The sequence below is a fragment of the Phyllostomus discolor genome, chromosome 4 (genome assembly GCF_004126475.2).
Source record: "Phyllostomus discolor isolate MPI-MPIP mPhyDis1 chromosome 4, mPhyDis1.pri.v3, whole genome shotgun sequence".
Classification (NCBI taxonomy): Eukaryota; Metazoa; Chordata; class Mammalia; order Chiroptera; family Phyllostomidae; genus Phyllostomus; species Phyllostomus discolor.
Genome location: NC_040906.2, coordinates 5,440,111 through 5,456,027, shown reverse-complemented (window position 1 = coordinate 5,456,027; position 15,917 = coordinate 5,440,111). Strand labels below are relative to the sequence as shown.

General features: G+C 43.0%; 1 protein-coding gene across 1 annotated transcript in view; it reads left to right on the top strand.

Moving 5' to 3' along the window:
- Positions 1–2,254: 2,254 nt before the first annotated feature.
- PSMD1 (proteasome 26S subunit, non-ATPase 1) overlaps positions 2,255–15,917 on the top strand; it is a 93,296-nt gene continuing 79,633 nt past the window's right edge. The window contains exons 1-6 of the mRNA XM_028508645.2: positions 2,255–2,684; positions 6,686–6,729; positions 7,167–7,240; positions 7,432–7,601; positions 12,557–12,762; positions 14,077–14,220. Coding sequence (XP_028364446.1) covers positions 2,669–2,684; positions 6,686–6,729; positions 7,167–7,240; positions 7,432–7,601; positions 12,557–12,762; positions 14,077–14,220 — 654 coding nt within the window. The 5' untranslated portion in view covers positions 2,255–2,668. The remainder of the gene's footprint in view (positions 2,685–6,685; positions 6,730–7,166; positions 7,241–7,431; positions 7,602–12,556; positions 12,763–14,076; positions 14,221–15,917) is intronic.

Below are 15,917 nucleotides of genomic sequence, written 5' to 3'. Positions count from 1 at the left end.
CCGAGCTCCTTGCCCCTAGCTAAGGCGTAGTTACATTTATACAGTCCTATAGTTACATTCGGCCCTTTGAAGGCAACCACGAGGCTCATGTGACCTCCAGTGAAAGTGAGTTGAGGACTGGAGTTTCAGAGACATAGGTCTGAGTTCTAGCCTTGTGTCAAGAACTAACTGACCCTGTGTTCATCCGTTCATCCAACAAACATTTATTGAGCACTTACCATGTGCCTGACGCTGCTAGTTACTATAGGGGACACTGAGATGAATAAGATGTGGCCGTGCCCTTGAATACTTCCTTGTTCAATTGGAACATGGGTAAATAGACATGAATATAGCTGTAGTGGGGAAAAGGCTGTAAGTGGAAATGCTGTGGAGTAGTCGAGGAAGGCTTCCCGGAGGAGGTACTGCTTTAATGACACCCCAGACAGGTCGTGTTAGACAGAGGTAAGGAGAAGAGAGCCTCGAAGAGCAGGTACCAAGGTCAGAGTCAAGGTACATAGCCTCATGGCTGCTCTGGGAGTCACAGTGGTTCTGGATGGCTGGAGCGTGGCATGCCAGGGCAGAGGGGTGAGGCATAAAGATGGAGGGTGAGCAGGGTTGGGTGAAAGCCCTGGAGGAGTTTGGAGGAGAGAGTCCTTCTCTTCCTCGTTTCTGGTAGTGCTTCCGGCTGGCTGTGACGAATGGACTGGAGAACTGTGAGGTGGTAGACAGGAAGTAGTCAAGGCTGTGGGAAGCTGTTGCACCTGGGAAAAAAGAAGGGGAGGCAACCAGTGAGCAAAGGAGTGACATGGGAACTGGGCTGGTGTGAGAGATAATAAGGAGACCAGACCTGGTGCAGACCAAGTGAAGGGGGCTCCCAGGGTCCTGCTTCAGTGGCTAATGGATGCCCTTCACCACACCGAGATCAAGGCAGGAAGCATGGACAGGCATGTGCAGCTTTCAGGTTGTTAAGGAGCATCAGGCAGAGACAGGCGTCTGGAAGGTGTGAGTCTAATCCTCCAGAGAGAGGGCAAGGCTGCAGGGGTACATTTTAGGAGCCACCGCCTTATCCAATGCAATTGAAAGCATGGCCCTCTCACAGGGAAAGCAGGGAGTGAGAAGACAGCTGTGGACAGACACACGGAAAAACGAGCACAAGAACAGAGCCAAGATGGGGCTGAGGGTTTCAAGGAGCAGAGGCAGTGGTCAGGAGTTAGTCTGGAAGAGATCGCTCTGATTAGAGCGTGCAGAATGGGATGGAGAGGCAGAAGGTACAGGCAGGGCCAGCCATCCATCCAGGCAGGAGAGCAGCATCCCTGAGTTTCCCGTGGCAATTCACCATCCTGCTGAGCTAGTGTGTCTGCTTTGCTCACCTCCATTGCCTGTTAGCGTCTGTGATTCCTCTAGGAGTTTGGGGAACCTGAGTGTCTGTGCCAGGGATTGGCCCAAGTGCCTCTGTAAAATGATACTTCAGTAGACTGAATATTTATTCAGTCTGCTTAAAGGGAAGCGCCTTTCAACCCAAGCTACAGGGTCTTCAAACGTGTTTAATAATTACATTTAATATATTTTAACAATCATAGCTTAAGAATGCTACTTTTTAAAAAAATTCACACGTACCCTCAAATGTGTTATCAACCAAGTTTTAATTCAACCACAAAATGTTGGCTTGTGCCGCTAGATTATAGTGTTTTGGGACATAATGAACGTCCAATGAAAGTAAAAGGTGAGTGGCTTGAAAATGCCATCGTTTGCCACAAATATTTGTCAATGCTTTCTTAGTGCTATTGAAGTAAATTGGCTAGTGAGGCTGGTGTAACACTGCGCACCGCGACCACCACTGCCATTTCAAATTTCTGAAGACATATTAAACACCAAGAACCTGAACAGAGGAACCGGGCAGATGGAAAGCAAAAATGGAAGACTTGTGTTCTCCTTTGTAACACTTTTCAAAAAAAGGTGTATGTCTTTTTATACTTACCATTTTTCAAACCGTGTCAACGTACAGTATTAACTATTCCAAATGGAAATACAAAACGTCCATTGTTCAACTTCATAATAAATAATGGATTCCTTATTATAATAAAGGCGTTTCTATGAGGGTTTCTTTTGAAGACGGGCTCTGCTTCTTAAATTCTTTTTGATGAACACCTTTTAAAGAAAACGCTCTTTGCCACGTCCTTAACCCCCAAAGGTTTGGCTGGGAGGGAGCTACAGTGAGACCTCCCACGCAGCAGGTGGCGCTGCACGCACCGCTCGCACTTCCCCTCAACTCCCTTTTTCAGCAAAGGCGGGTGACGTTGGGGGGGGCCTCTTTCTAGGGGTGGCTATTCTAAAGCCTGATCCCCGTGCAGAAGAGTGTCCCCCAAGACGTAGGCGTTCTGACCCCGAAGAGGGTTAAAGAAAACAGTAGAGCTCTGTGTGTATCCTTCCGCTCGGGCCAGGGCGGCGGCGGCGGCGCGGAAGACGCAGACCCGGGGAGAACTCGTGCTGGGCGGCAGGCGCGTCGGTGGGCAGCCCCGGGTCGGGCAGGGTCCTGGGCGAGAAGTGAGCCGGCGGTCCGAGAAGGCGACTGACTGAGCAGCGCACCAGGGCAGTGAGGAGGCACGGCGGAGCCAGCGGGTCTTGAGCTGACAGATACACTGCGGCGCCGGGCGACGAGCGACCCGGCGGGCGAGGGCAAGGCGCAACCATGATCACTTCAGCCGGTGAGAGCGATCGCGGCGAGCTCCGAAAGGGAGGAGCCGCTGCGCCGGCTTTTAGCTGAGTCAGGGCCGGTGACTGGGCACCTCCCGGCGGAGCGCCGGCCTAGGCGGCCGCTCGCCGCCCGAGGCCCCCTCCGGAGCCGGGGGTTGGCAGTGTGGCCGGGTCAGTCTGCGGGCCCCGCGACCCCCTCGGGCTCGGGGAAATCGCGTCCTGTCGCCCCCGCCGGCATCCGTCCCGCCACACCCCCGTGCCCCGACCCGAGGGGCTTCCTGGGCCCTTCTCCGACCCCGAGAGCTCTCCTTAATTCTAATCCCTCCGAAGCGGGCCGCGTGGGGCCGGCTGATCGCAGTCCTTACTGGCAGGTGGTTGGGATGGGACGACCCCCCTCCCCTGTGCGGCCGGACAGTGGGGCGGTCTAGCTACCATGCAGATTCGTGTGGACCTGCCTCAGCTCCCTTCTCCTTGGAGTGAAACCTGGGATTGGATTCGAGGCGGGTCGGTTCTGGGTCCACTGCAAGGGGGTTCGGTTGCACAGCGGAGAAACTTGGTGTCCGAGAAGCAGGCTGTGGCGTTGGGAGGCCGGGTGCTCGGTAGAGAGTGTGCTGCATGGAAGGGGGGTCCCACAGGTGTGCCGAGCAGTTCCGTACCCTTGCCTGGCCGTCGTGTCCGTGGGTTCGTGCGGTGACGCTCGGCGCAGGGTCCACCGTAGCGATCCAGTGCAAGTGGCGATCTCGAAACGCCTTCGCGAACACATCGCTTTGCTTAGAGCTGTCCACAGCCGTGGTGCTTTTCTCGTTGCCTGCCTGCGTACCCTTTTCCCGTCCCGTTTTACTCTACGCTTGTCCCACAGATGCTTTGTTGTAGGCAACTGGGGGTCAGAAGACAGGGCCTTGTACTGGGAACGAGCTCGAAACCCTATTTTTATGAGGATTGTGTGAAGAAACTGGTGGCGATGCAGGGAGGCATAAGTCCTTTGCAGAGATTTGAAGAGCTGTCACCTGTCCGTGGAATTTGACGTTTGCCTTGACAAAAGAGATGATTGGGCTATGAGTTTCAGTTCGATGTTGTAGAAGGAAGAGCTTTACCGGTCAGAGCTCTCCAGCGATAAAAGGAGCACGGGGTGGCTTGCCGCCCGTAAAGGAGGCCTCGTTCTGTTTCACATCTACCCGTCACCGCGGCTTCCTGGCCCGAACCTTGTCTCGTCCCTTGCCTGGGTCGCCCTGACAGCCTGGAGACTGTTTTTCCACCATTAGCTCCACATAGTCCTTTTTTTTTTTAATCTACCCAAGGATATGTTTATTCATTTCTTTAGAGAGAGAAAATGGGGGAGAGTGAGAGAAACATAGATGTGGGAGGCATCGATCAGTTGCCTCCTATATGCGCTCCGACCCAGGATCGAACCGCAACCTTTTGTTTACAGACGCCGCGATGCTCCAACCAACTGAGCCACCCGGCCAGGGCCATGCAGTCCACTCTGTAGCAGGCAGAGTATGCTTTTTAAACTCTCACCACGTAATACCATTCTTTTCCTTAAAATCCTCCAGTGCCGAACGTGGCGTTTAGAGTAAAACCCAGGCTCGAAGCCGCAGACCTCCTGGGGCGATTTCTGCCCCGTGTCGCACTGTGTCGCACTGCTCGCGTCCTCGGGCGCTGTGCCCTGATGACACCGGCCGCCTTTCTGCCGCCGGACGGTGCCCGCCTCTCTCCTGCCGCGGGCGCCCTGCACGTTCCGCGGCGTCTTCAGCGTTTCCCCTCAGCCTCCCAGGCTTCAGTGTCAGTTCGAGTGTTGGCCGTTCCCGATCCTTAACTCAGGCCCCTACCTCTGACCCCTCCCTTCATCGCTGTTCTGTGATGCCTTTGTTTGTTTACTGTCTGACGACGGTCTTTCTCGCTGGTGGAATTTGGGGCAGGAAACCTGCGGTTTCATAACTCTTAGAATATTGCCTAGCAGATCGCCGAAGTTCAAAAGTGTGTCTTGAATGAAGAAGTCAGCCCCTAGACTGGAGTATTTGAAGTAGAGACTGGAAGAGCTTTGGTGGGAGTGTGACACGAAGAATTTAGAGCTACGGAGTGCGGCGGGAGTCATGACTTTTAGGGTGTATTTGTTCTGTCATGTGTTACATTTCCTGGATTACAGACCAGCTTCCGCTCCAAACCTTTTGTCGGGTTACTTCCGGTCCCTTTGCTCTCCTTGGTGTAGGATCTGTCCCTGGTGCTAAACCGGCGAGCAGCGTGGTTCTGGGGTGGACTGGCCAGTGCGCTCGTTCACTTTCCCGCTGGGCGCTGAGGACACAGGACTGAGTCAGAGGTCATCACACAGGTTAAGTTGTCCAAGAGGCGTGACAGAGGAAGGGAGCGGGAACAGGCGTTTGCTGGGGAGAGGGAGATGAGAGACTGGGTGGGCTCGTGGTGGTCTCCACTCCTCTCCCCCTCCTGACCCCCAGAGCCAACCATTTTAAACTTCTGAGCTGTTTCTTTTGGAACATATCGCCATGTTTATAAGTAACATACAAATGCTGCTATAAATTAACGCCACAATTTTGTATAATATCTGCTGATTTCCTATTATGAGATTTTTTTAGCATCCTTAACCGTTTCCATCCCATGTTCTCCCACCCCCATCTAAAGGAGAGTGCTGTGTTGTTGTTAACAAAAATCTGCCACCTCTTTTGGTAAAAGCAATTCAAATACATTATTTATTGGTTGGTGATAGGTAATGGGGCAGCCTTTTTAGTATTTCGATGAAGTGTCCCATTTATGCTCTGTTCACATTTAAAGCATTTTGTTTATTAGCTATTCCACATCACTGGTTTGCAGTTCTCCCTCACCCACTGATTGCACTCTTCAATGTCGTCTTTCCATTCTGTCGGTTCAGTCTGTTCCGCACTTGTTCACCAACGTAGGGTACCGGGAAGGTTTTTTAATCTCCTTTTATGCTTTTAGAATAGTAGTATGCCCCAGCTGGCAACGTGGCGTAGCTTTGTTTGCTAGATGTTGTGTTCTCTCCTGTGTGGCTTTCTAAAGACTGCTGGTGCTGTTTGGCAAGCCTACACTTACCAGTTAGAAATGGTTACATTTCCTAGGTAAGTTGCCTTGACAGTTTTAAACCAAGTCACAATTTCAACTCCGTGTTCCAGAATGATTTTAAGGCCTACATCGTGTCTGAGAGGCAGTTTGGTTTCCCTTAAAGGTCTGAGGACAATTCCCATTGTTTTTTGTTTTTTGTTTTCTTTTTCCTTCAATATTTCCTTTGACATGCAACTATATTTTAAGGTGCTTTTCTTCTTATTTTTTTTTTCCTTTTTTCCTTTACTGTCCACTGTTAGTGCTAACAGCTCAAGGTCATATGGGAAACACTGTGCTTGGGTAAAGTCACAATAAGTAAGATTGCTCACCATTTAACAAAGCCTAGGTTACTTGCGATACGAAGGTGACATCTTTGTATAGGCATCTTGAAATAATTAAAATATTTTACCCTGATGTGTTGATGACTAAATATTCCCTTCTTTTGTATATAGTTATATAATTGTTGATGTATTTTGGAATAATTTTATTGTGAATTTGTAGGGAAAGTGTCCTGTCTTGGTCAGTAAATTACGTCTCGGATTTTCAAACTAGAGTGAGCATCGGCATCACAAGGCAGGCCTGTGGCCCCATCGTTGGGCCCCATCCCCACAATTCCTGATTCAGTAAATCTGGGATGGGCCAAAAATGGGCATTTTTAACCAATTTTCGAGTAATGCTACTGGTCCAGGGATCACACTTTGAAAGCCAATGAATTAGGCAAACAATGTGATATATGTAGGGTTATGAGTATTTGATAACAGTTAATCCTTAAACCTTGAAATATAAACCTGTACAATTTTAAAGAAAAATAATTATTCCTCTAGTGAAGTCACCCTTCAGAAAAATACTTATTTTTCCAACTGCCATATATTTTTGCCTAAGTTAGTTTCTTTTTGAGCATATATTTTATAATCATGATACACCTTTTGTCTTATAGCTGGAATTATTTCTCTTCTGGATGAAGATGAACCACAGCTTAAGGTATGAGTGAAAGAAAAATCAACTGGGCATAGTACAAATACTGTGAAGCTCTTTGAACTCAACACTACCTGCATATCTTCCATCATTTAAAATTGCCGTCCTGCCCAGCCTGGGCCCGGTCACTGACGCCTGCCCCCAGACGACAGTGTCTGAGAACAGCAGTCGGCTTTCCCTATTTGACAAAGCCACGGCTGATGAACCTCAGTGGGGCACCTGAGCACAGCCCCCCCTTCGGTTTATCAACAGCACAAAGAAATCGATTTTTCTCTATAAGCCAAAGAGAAAATATAAGTCAGTTGGTAAATTTTTATATTTGTCATGGATTAAAAGTTTTAGTTAAATATGACAATTTTGCCATTGATTTGTTGGAAACTATTTTTAAGCAAGTGTGATGGTAAGTCTGTCTCAAAATTGAATTTTTGTTTTATCTTCTCCAGGAATTTGCACTACACAAATTGAATGCAGTTGTCAATGACTTCTGGGCAGAAATTTCTGAATCTGTAGACAAAATGTAAGAAATTACTTATTTCTATTAATTGGTATAAAGTAGATCAACCTAACTTATCTATAGATGTGGGTCTTGTGGTTCATAAATACATTTATAAAGTTGTTGCTACTAAATTGTACCTTTAGAATATTTAGACTTGGGATTTTTAAGGAAAACCACAGTTTGAATGAGGCCTGTACTTCCTGTTCTTTCAGAGAAGTTTTGTATGAAGATGAAGGTTTCCGGAGTCGGCAGTTTGCGGCCTTAGTGGCATCTAAAGTATTTTATCACCTGGGGGCTTTTGAGGAGTCTCTGAATTATGCACTTGGAGCAGGTGACCTCTTCAATGTCAGTGATAACTCTGAATATGTGGAGACTATTATAGGTAATTATCTTCCATTTGCTAAAGCTTTGTCAGCTTCTTTCTTGCTTTAGTGCACATAGCATTTTTTTCTTGAATTACTTTTTGATGTTGCCAATTTTAATTGGAAATTTGTAATCTTTCTACAGTAATTTTATGTAGGCTGAGTTTTTAGTTCTAATTTCCAATTCTGTGCTTTGTTCTTTTTTGTCATAATAAACAGTAACATTAATAAGGGTAATAATGAAGACACCTCAAAAAATACTTTAAGAATGAATCTAAGAAATGATTCAGAAACAGTTAGCTTATTCAACACAAAGATAACTATCTCGGTGTTTATGGTTACCTCTAGCCCATTGAGCATACTATTATATTAAAAACTTAGACCCTGGCTGGTGTGGCTCAGTGGATTGAGCACTGGCCTGCAAACCAAAAGGTCGCTGGTTCGATTCCCAGTCAGGGCATGTGCCTGGGTTGTGGGCTAGGCCCCCCAGTAGCGGACATGCAAGAGGCAACCACACATTGATGTTTCTCTCCCTCTCTGTCTCCCTCCCTTCCTCTCTCTCTAAAAATACATAAATAAAATCATTAAAAAATTAAATGTGATTATTATGAGTAACAAATTAAATGATAGCAATTTATATGGAGTTGTTTCTAATACAGGAAACCTTTATTGTGTATCTCCATTGTACTACGCACTGGGCCAGTCGTGCTTCATACTGTGGTTTATTCCACAGCCGCTCTGTGAGGAATGATCTAGCCCTCTTTTACAAGTGAGAAGATTTGGGTTTCAAGATGACAAACACACATGGCTGCTAAATAGGCGGGTCAGAATTTAAAACCCAGGTTATTTGAAAATCCATACTGTTTCTACTGGTAACCTTCATTTCTCATTTGTTTCTTTCTTTTTAAAGTGAGGGGATAGCACACAGGCAAGGCTTCGGGTTCTCTGTCTCAGCAGTGTTCAGTCTTTTTCATCTCGTGGCACACAAACTAATTACCAAAATTCTGTGATGCACCAAAAAAAATATATTTTTGCCAATCTGACAAAAACAGGTATAATTTTGATTGATTTACAAAAAAAAATAGTAACTACCTACCCTCTTTCCCCCAAAGTGACTTTTTAAAAAAATCAGGTGCCTATGTTTGTATATAAGGGTGTCTGGTACCAAGAATTAACCAATCATATACAACCTTACTATGTGACATGACCAATAAGATGCAACTATATTATATGACCTATTGAGACATATTTATAGTTCAAGATAGGGCATTCATACTGGATGGCTATTGTTATGTTGGCTCTTTTCATTTTTCAGTTTGATGATCTAAAGGAAAAGAGATCGGTGCCCTTGACTAAATAGTCAGATATCGCATGCTTTAAAAATTCTTGTGGCACACCAGTTGAAAAGCACTGCTTTGTTTTGCAAGTTGAACCAATTACGTATGATTTTGTTCAGAGATTTTGTAACTTTAAAAAGGTATTAGAAAACTTCTGATCTAGTAGATGAAAGAAGGGGCTGCATACCCTTCAGACACGTCCTCATGAAGAGCAAGCTTTAGATCATAGTTCATTCAGAGAGCCCGAGGGTGAGTTCTCTGTCTAGACTGTGTAGCGTGGCAGGTTTTTGAATACTTGATTAAGAGGAAAGCTGCATTATTTACCTGAACCCTGGGAAGGAAAAAGTTGGTATTCTCTTTCAGAAGTTGGGAAATGCTGCATGAGGTGGTCCAAGGGGGTGCTTTCAAATGTTCCTGAAGTTCTAAGTTCTGTTTTCACATTTTTAGTAAGTTTTTGCTGTGATAATGTGAAAGGTTCCCAGTAACTTGACTGCTGTTGAACGCTCATTGGACTTTTCATTTGTGGATTCTATAGAAAGAACAGATGGTTTCTTTCTTTTTTTTTTTTTTTTTTTTTTAAGGTTTTTTGGAGAGAGGGGAAGGGAGGGAGAAAGAGAGGGAGAGAAACACTGACCAGTTACCTTTCACATCGCCCCCAACTAAGGACCTGGCCCAAACCTAGGCGTGTGCCCTGATTGGGAATTGAACCAGTGACCTTTCAGTGCACGGGATGGTGCTCAGTCCACTGGACCACACCAGCCAGGGCCAGATGGTTTTAAAGAATCAACCATAAATATCATTTGAAACTAGAGCACTTTCTTTAACATAAGTTAGAAGCAAAGAATCACACTTACCTCCTTTTTCTTATTTGAAGGATTTTTTTAATGAAAATTTTTTCCAAAAGTGGTCTGCAAGTGCTTGCAATGCTGTCATTTTACAAATCTTGCTTTTAAACAGAACTATTGGTCCGTATGGGGCTGTGAGTGGAAGATGCCTTCCCTGTCTCTGAACATGGTTTATCATCTTCACTTGTAGAAAGTGACTGTTCAACAGGCTAGTTCAGTTTGCTTTTCTTTATGTGGGAGTTTCATAGAGACTGTTAAAACAGATTTTTTTTTTAAATAGCAGAGGGATTTGTGAGAGGATATACAAAATAAAAATTGAGAAAGGCTTCCTATTATCTTAATATCATAGACAGTATATCCAGAAACTCAAGACTAGTAAATCTCCCAATTACAACAAGACTTTCTCTGGGAAGGATTCTGGAATATAGTTTTGACATAAACCCTGATAAATGAGAGCACAGATTTAAAACTGGGATGTACTTTTTTTTCTCAGTTATACTCAAAGGAGAACTCCCTAAATTCTGTATTTCTGAGGTTCCTCCTTAATAGCGTAGGGGTTTTCTCCTAAGTGTTTTCTCACTTAACTATATTTGGTTCAGTAAGCTCATACTAGGGTCTGGTAAAGATTTTCTGTAACCAGAATTGTTTAAGGTCTACATTGTGACTGCTACTTTGTTCTTGATAACTGTATCTGAACCTGCCTAGTTCTGTGATACATTCATTATAAAAGTCCTTTGCTTCCCCCAAAATACAGATCCATTAACATGGGTCTTCTAGTGGACAGCAGTTCTTTATGCTGGCTCAAATCATTTCTGTTCCCTGGAGCTATAGTTTGCAACTGTTCTTGTCCCCTTTCTTCTCTTTGAAGGAGACAGCGACAAGCCTCTCAGTTGTAGAGAGGACACTGTTGTACATGTCATTCAAAATGGGCGGCTACTCATCTTCCATTTGAAGGTGGAAGAAGACTTAGGGAAATTTCCTTTTTTGGTTTTTCCTAGAAAGTTTAAGGTGTGATTGCAAAGTAGTATAGATTGTAAACAAATTCAAGTGTTTCTCATTAAGTGTGTTATTGGCACCCTTCAAGTATGTGGCCCCTCCTCCCCTTTCACCATATTCGTTGTGAATGTGAAAGCCAAATTGTGCCCATACACCACTGCATGGATACTTATTTATTTATTTATTTAACGCTCACCTGATGACACTTTCTTCACTCCTTTTAGAGAGAGGAGGGGAGAGAGGCACATTGGTGTGAGAAACATCGATGGGTTGCCCTCAGTGTGCACCTGGACTGGGGATCATATGCATCCAGAACAGGGATCGAACCTGCAACCTAGGCATGTGCCCTGACTGGGAATGGAACCTGCAGTCAGGTTCGCTCCAGGGATGATGCTCCAACCAACTGAGCCACACAGGCCAGGGCACATTTGCAGGAATTTTTAGACTCCCAGGTGTGTGGGGGGGTGCTTATGAATAGCTTCCACCCTCCTCACAGTGAGACAAGGACTATTTCAGTTGATGTGCTGCAAATACTGGAGAGGTTTTTGGAAATCTTTGTGAGATTACCCATGGCACACTTCAGGTTATTTCACCATTCTACAAGATGATTTAGATACAGTCCCTTCTCTCATGGCGCTAATAGTTTCATTACTATGCAGAAGTCTGCCCATTTGTTGGCATATGATAATTGCTTTTTAAAAGCTAATGTATTTATTCATTTTTTAAAGATTTTATTTATTTATTTTTAGAAAGGGAAGGGAGGGGGGAGAGAGACAGAGACATCAATGTGCAGTTGCTGGGGGCCGTGGCCTGCAACCCAGGCATGTGCCCTGACTGGGAATCGAACCTGCGACACTTTGGTTTACAGCCACGCTCAATCCACTGAGATACGCCAGCCAGGGCCCATGTGTTTATTTTTTAATTGTTGATGCTATTACAGAGGTCGTCAATTTTTTTTCCCTGCTTGCTCCCCTCCACCCAGACCCCAGCCACCCCACCCCACTTCATGGCTTTCACCACATTGTTGCCTGTGTCCATGGGTTATGCATGTATGTTCTTTGGCTAATTTCTTCTAGTCCCTCCCACCTCCTCCCCTCTGAGATCTCTCAGCCTGTTCTACGTATGCATGCCTCTGGATTTATTTTGTTTGTCTGTTTAGTTTTTAATATCCTCAGTAATAGGAAGTGTTTGTTTTTCAAAAGTGAAACAGCAATTATTTGTAGCCAACTCTGTTGAATAAGCAGCTTAGTCAACTTTGAGTCAGGTCAAACCTTGGTTCTTGAACATTTCCTATCTCAGACCATTCTCAACCAAGCAGTTGACGGAAAAAATGTCTCAGTTGTCGAACAAAACTTTGGTTCTCAACTTGACAGCCCTTTCATGCTGATACCTGTGTGGTCAGTCACGCATCTCTCAGGCAGCAAACGAAGGAGAGAGTGTGGGCATGAGTATGATTGGGTTTTCAAACAAATCCCTTCTCCAACAGTGTTCTGAAATGAATTAAGTTTGAGAACTGAGGTTCCACTGTTATGTAATTTTGTTCAAAATAAAGTAACAAGATAGAAATATTTTCAGTAATATCAGCCTTACTGGAATCAGTGTGTAGCCATCCAGTGTAATGGTTATGAAGGGGACAATATTAATTTAAATGTATAATTTATAGTATTTAAAACTTTTGAAATATGCTTAGTACTCTATAGTTATCCCACAAGTTTTTATGACTTTAAGTGTTAGCATTGTCCTTTATAGTTTGGTCTAATTTACAAGGTGATCAGAGTTATTTTATTTTTCCCACAGCAAAATGCATTGATCACTACACCAAACAATGTGTGGAAAATGCAGATTTGCCTGAAGGAGAAAAAAAACCAATTGACCAGAGATTGGAAGGCATTGTGAATAAAATGTTCCAGCGATGTCTAGATGATCACAAGTACAAGCAGGCGATCGGCATTGCTCTGGAGACACGAAGACTGGATGTCTTTGAAAAGACCATACTGGAGTCGGTAGGTGGATGGTGTGATTTTAGAGATTGTTTTTGATGGGGAATCAGCAAACTAAATTATTAAAACTGAGAATTTCACAGGTAGTGAAAAGAAAATAATAAGGTGCTCTTTTGCCTGATGTTTTATTTTTAGAATTTATATAAGAACTTTGGCTATGTTTTGTGTTCATCGAATATCTGCTTTTATTTTACTGCATTTATTCCTTTGAGGCCTTGCATGGGGAAGTTCAATTACTTGCCCTCCCTTTTTAAGACTGTACGGATAAACTGCTATATTATTGTATTTATTATGGCTAAAGCTACAAACTGGATTCCTGCCTTGGGAGTATTTTGCAGTAATTACGACAATTTTAAGTCACCAACCAAATCGTCAGAAAGGTGCAAGACTGAGTTAGTTAGTGAGCCGCATGCCCATTTGCTGTCCTTCCCCTTGAGGTGGCTCTGTACTCCAGCTACTTGGACCTCTTCTCAGCTCCTAGCATTAAATTGTATTTCCTTTTAAAAAATGTTAGCCTATTAAGTTGATTTCATGAGACACTGATAGGTCATACCCCGCTATTTGAGAAATACCCCTGTAGCTCTTCAGTATGCTTATTTATGTTAAAGGACTTTTATAGGTTGTTCTCTCCAATATTAGGTATGCTTTGGAGAGCCATAAGGGAAATGTGCATAGTCTGGAGTTGAAATTTCCACCAGCCAGATGTGGCAGCACTCAAAACTTGAGTCACTCAGAGCTCAGGAACAGTTTTATCACATTATATTCCTGGCCAGAGAGTGTAGGCAGTAAGTCATGAAGGACTCTCGCAGCAAGACTGGAGGCAGAAAGACTTCAGTAGACGCAATTCAAAAACATGGCCATTTAGTATATGGACAGTTGGTTACATCAATCTGTTTAGCATGGCACACTGTGCTCATATAGTCCTGGATGATCCTGGATGACTATATATTCAGCTGTTTTCAGCCCATTTTATTGTGAAGATAGAGAAATATGTAACTTTCTTTTAAGATACATACCTAAAATGGTTAAAATTTTTATAGTCTTTATTGTTTTGAAAGGGTTTAAATCTTTGGCTACTTAGACTGACTGAAGAATATAGATTAAATAATAAAGGAGACATGGACAAAAACGGGGGGGTGGAAATGGGAGGGAGATGGGGAGGGATAGGGGTGGGATGGGATGGGAGTAAAGGACAAAACTGTACTTGAACAATGATTAAATAAAATTTTAAAAAATATAGATTAAATAATTGATTTTTAAATAAACATGATGCTTCAGTAATCAGATAATGATGTATCTTTAAATTATTTCTTTCAGAATGATGTCTCAGGAATGCTAGCTTATAGCCTCAAGCTCTGCATGTCTTTAATGCAAAATAAACAGTTTCGGAATAAAGTATTAAGAGTTCTAGTTAAAATCTACATGAACTTGGAGAAACCTGATTTTATCAATGTTTGTCAGGTAATTACATTATATTGTACTGCTGGGCTGTGCCTCACTACACTACATATTACGTTTTGTTACATTGCCTTACCGCAGTGGTTTTGTGCATACCGATCTTCATTCACAACAGCCCTGAGAACATAAGGTGTGCACCGCATTTGACACGTATAATGCGCTCCTGTGTGTAATGTGCACCCACGTTTTTGGCCCAAACGTACAGGAAAACATCTTAGTTTTAATTTTTTAATTCAATTTTTACATATATTTACAAAGCCAATTATATCCCCGGGTATTAATTTGCATATGGATATCGTTATTGCTTTCTAGAGTTACAGTTGTAATGCATAAGCATGAATAAAGAATTAAAAACATCTATATAGATACAGAATTAGTACTACCCATGTATAATGTGTATCCTTATTTTTCCCTCAAAAATTTGAGGAAAAAGTACACATTATACACGGCAAAATATGGTAGTTTATATTTTTTAATCTGTAAGAAACTGAATTGCACAAAACTAGAAGCTTATTTTGTTATAATTTATTCTTTCTGTGTATCCCTCTTTCATTTTTAAAATAATCCACACATTTAAGAAAATTTTAGAAATGAAGATGATTAAAAAGGGAAGAAGAAAACATAAAAATTGTACCCATGTTAACATCATTCTAAAAAGAATTTCAAGTATAAAAATTACTCTTTGGTTTCATTACCCAAACACAACCAAAACATTTGGGTATATTTTCTTTATCACTTTTCATGTATGAATTTGCTTGCAAGTTTTTAAAAAAATTTTGTCAGTGCAGAAAATATACCCCCCTACACCCTTCACCACCCCCTCCACCCCCAGCAGTCACCACACTGTTGTGTTGTCCGTGTCCGTGAGTGTTTTCTTTCTCTTTTCTTTTCTCAATCCCTCTAGCTGCCCTCCCCACACCCCCTCACAGCTGTTAGCTGCTCTCTGTCTATGAGTTTATCGATATTTTGCATGTTGGTTCGGTGTGTTCATTAGATTCCACACATGAGTGAAATCATATGGGATTTGTGTTTCTCTGACTGGCTTATTTCACTTAGCGTAATGTCCTCCAGGTCCATCCACGCTGTCTCAAAGGGTGAGATTTCCTTCATTTTTACAGCCAAGTAGTGCAGAGACATAGGGGTGCGTATATTCTTTTGAGTCAGTGTTTTGGGCTCTTCAGATCCAGCCCCAGAAATGGAATCACTGGGGGGGGCATAAGGCATTTTCATTTTTTAATTTTGTGAGGTAACCCCATACTGCATAGGTTTATTTTTTAACAATTATCATGCTGTGAAAAGTTTTGTATTCTGCTTAGAGCATAGCGTTTTATCACACATTGTTAAATGTGTTCTTGGTATGTGTTTTCATCCTATACATTTTTTAAATTTAGATTAATCTTTTTTAAAATGTTTTCTGGGGCAACTTTGAAACAAAAAGCTAGAAGAAAATTTCCACATTTATATCACTCAAAGTCAACTTAACATTTTAGTGTATTTTCTTTCAGTTTTCTTTATATAGGTTTTTGGAGTTTTGTTTGCTTCTAAATAGTTTTTAATAGTTTTAAATGGTTTTTTAAATGTATATAAAGAACAGTTGTCCTCTGCACTCTTCCTATGTGTAGTTCAGTTTTATTCCTCAGGAAATTTTATTTCTTTTAGCTGTTTTACTCCTTGTGCCTTTAAAACTTTTTTAAAATTTG